The sequence below is a fragment of the Takifugu flavidus genome, chromosome 18 (assembly GCF_003711565.1).
Source record: "Takifugu flavidus isolate HTHZ2018 chromosome 18, ASM371156v2, whole genome shotgun sequence".
Lineage (NCBI taxonomy): Eukaryota > Metazoa > Chordata > Actinopteri > Tetraodontiformes > Tetraodontidae > Takifugu > Takifugu flavidus.
The window spans coordinates 5,825,576-5,828,891 of record NC_079537.1 but is presented as its reverse complement, the minus strand read 5'-3'; the positions used below and the strand labels follow the sequence as shown (position 1 = coordinate 5,828,891).

The 3,316-nt window shown below is 46.0% G+C and overlaps 1 gene segment (V, D, J or C); it reads right to left on the bottom strand.

Annotated features, from left to right (window-relative positions):
* Window positions 1-2,621: 2,621 nt before the first annotated feature.
* LOC130514579 (Ig heavy chain V region 23-like) lies at window positions 2,622-3,089 on the bottom strand. The segment is given in 2 exon segments: window positions 2,622-2,935; window positions 3,024-3,089. Coding segments are annotated over 2 exon segments (363 nt in total).
* Window positions 3,090-3,316: the final 227 nt, after the last annotated feature.

The following is a 3,316-nucleotide window of genomic DNA, read 5'->3' as shown; positions in this document are numbered from 1 at the left end:
TCAGACAGGGACTTTGGGCAGCTGCTGAGGAGATGTTCCAGGGAGCCTCTTCCGGAGCAAAGGGAACAGGTGGGTGTCTCACTCTTTCCCCACGCATGGAGGTTTGCGGGGCTAGGGAGGGCATCGTAGACTGCCGCCACAAGGAACCGGACGCGGTGGAAGTCTGCCTGCATGATGTTTGACTAGGTAACTTTGCGCTGTAACGCGCTCTCCCACCTTGTCCATGCCCCCTGCTGCCGGAGTCCCACTGCCCTACCCCACCCAACAGATATATCAGATACTGACAATGTCTCATTGCACATTAATAGTACCTTCAGTCATTTCACTTCTGAATAGATGTTTTCATCATATTCGATCTGATTAATTGAACATCTGATGTCACTGATTTTACTGTCATTCGTTCCTGTCTTCTAACAGTAAAACAGGATATTTCATCACAGACCAGAATGAGACATCCTAGGAAAACACCTGAGGGCCCCCTAAAGTAACAAGTGAGGGGGAAGAAAAAAAATTGTAAAGGGACCTCTTAAATCTGCTGAACTGCAGCAGGGAGTTCAGGAAAATGAAGACAATATTGGAGTCACCATAGTCCATTTCTAATACTTTGGGTCGAGAAGATAGATTACCTGAGGTTAATTGTTTGTGAAAAATATTGGAGCATTGCAGGTAAAACAGTTGGAGAGAGTGATGGTGGATCAATGAGAATTAATAAATGTTCTGTTGATGATAGTTTATATGAATTAAATGAAGATGATTTTCAGGGAAAATGACAAATTAGTCATGTAGGCACTTTGCATTTTTTTGGTCAAAAGCAGTTGTAAAATAATTTAAAATAACATTTTAAAGTGAGGTCATTAACAATTTAAAAGGCATTCACAATAAAATAAAGACAGTGTTCACTGTTCACTTCTGCTCTTCACAGCAGTAAATATGAGAAGTGTGTGTTTTTGTACAGCTGCTGAACTGACTTCAGTCACTGTGACCATCGAATCTTCAGTCTTCAGGCTGTTCATCTGCAGATTCAGCTGTGCTCTGTTGTTGTTCTCTGGAGATGATAAACCGGCCTTTGACTGACTCAGAGTAGTATGTGCTGCTGCTAGTGCTGATAGCACTGATCCACTCCAGTCCTTTTCCAGGAGCCTGTCTGACCCAGACCATCCAGTGGTCACTGAATGTGAATCCAGAGGCTGAACAGGTCAGTGTGTGAGATTCTCCAGGTCTTTTAACCACTGGTTCAGACTGGGTCAGAGTCTGAGCATCAACACCTGTTTAGAAGATGAAACATCAAGTTAATCATCTGATGACAAAAATAAAAATCTGTCAACAATCAGGATGAGTGAAGATCTTCACCTGCCCAGCAGATAGTTAGAAGCAGCAGTCCTGTCCTACAGTCCATCATGTTCAACTGTGTGTCCCCTCTTCTCTGTCCTCCTCTCTGCTCTCACATAAGTAGACGTGGAACACATCTGAGTTTTGCATTGACTCCTCACGAGTGGGGGAAGAATGGAGCGGGAGATCGACAGGCGGATCGGTGCGGCGTCCACAGTATGCGGACTCTGCACTGGTTCGTTGTGGTGAAGAGAGAGCTGAGCCGAAAGGCGAAGCTCTCGATTTACCGGTCGATCTTCGTTCCTACCCTCACCTATGGTCATGAGCTTGGGTAATGACCGAAAGAACAAGATCACGGGTACAAGCGGCTGAAATGAGCTTCCTCCGTAGGGTGGCTGGGCTCTCCCTTAGAGATAGGGTGAGAAGCTCTGCCATCCGGGAGGAGCTCAGGGTAGAGTCGCTGCTCCTCCGCGTTGAGAGGAGCCAGATGGGGTGGCTTGGGCATCTAGTCAGGATGCCCCCTGGACGCCTCCCTGGTGAGGTGTTCAGGGCATGTCCCTCCGGTAGGAGACCCCCGGGGAGACCCAGGACACGTTGGAGAGACTATGTCTCTCGACTGGCCTGGGAACGCCTGGGGATCCCTCCGGATGAGCTGGAGGAGGTAGCTAGCTGGGGAGAGGGAAGTCTGGCTTCTCTCCTTAGGCTGCTGCCCCCCCGCGCGACCCGACCCCGGATAAGCGGTAGAGAATGGATGGATGGATGGATGAAGTTCAGCACATGCAAAACAGTTTTGGAAGAATACAGATTAATTTCACAAGATCAAACCAATCAATGGATCTTGATGAGGAGGACAAGAAAAAATCCAAAAGAAGTTCTGAAATCTAATAAACTGCATCAGGGATCAAACCAATCAATTGATCTAGGAGAGGAACAAAGTCAAACTTTTGAGGACAGCAGTCCAAACCAAAACCAAGATAACCCGGTCAAAGAATGAGGGCCCCACTGGACACTTTAACAAAACACTCTCTGGTTGAGGACAGATGGAGAAGTGGTTTAAATACACAAGGACGGGGCAAAGATGATGAGACACAAATGATGATTAAATAAAATAATAAACAAACACAGGAGAGTCTTAAACATTATGTCTATTTATGTGCACCTAAGAAAGAAACTGCTGGAAATATTTGGAAAACTTTCCTGGTAAATCTTTATGAAGATTGTAATTCAGTTTTGAGAAGGAGGCACGTTTGTTGTCTGTGGAGGTTTTTGCACAGCTGTTCCTCTCTCTGGAGTCACTGTGTTTCTCGAGCACAGAAGAAAACAGCAGAATCCTCTGCTGTCAGGCTACTGATCTGCAGGTACTGAGTGCTGCTGGACACGTCTTCAGTCATTACGTAACCACTTTTGAAAGAGCTCCCATAGCTAGCAGAGTTTGAACCTGCGTTCATCAACCCGATCCACTCCAGAGCTTTCCCTGGTCTCTGTCGTATCCAGTGGATATAGTAGCTGGTCATGTCAAACCCTGAAATGGTGCAGGACATCTTCACTGTCTCTCCAGGTCTTTTTACTTCAGGCTGAGACTGATCCAGTCTTTCACTCCAAACACCTGAAAGACAATAGAAATACACCCAACAACCAGGTCAAGCCCATTCTGGACCTGTCCACAGAAGTAACAACAGCCCTGATGTTCTCACCGTGAACAGTGACAATGATCAGTAAACCTCTGATCACTGTGTTCTCCATTATGTGCTGACACTGCAGTTCTGTGGCTCTGATCTGAGCAGAACTGTGTAAAACTGCTCCAGGCTCCTGTCACAAGTTCCTGCTGTTTTTATAGGACAGGGAGAGTTTGCATAGACGTCTCTCTCCGGGACATTTTCATAAACACCCCAAGACAATCTGAAGAGAGACACTCAGAATCAGTCATCATGAAATGTATCCATGGTGATCCATTATATGTTTAATGAACTTGAACCTGTATAAATTG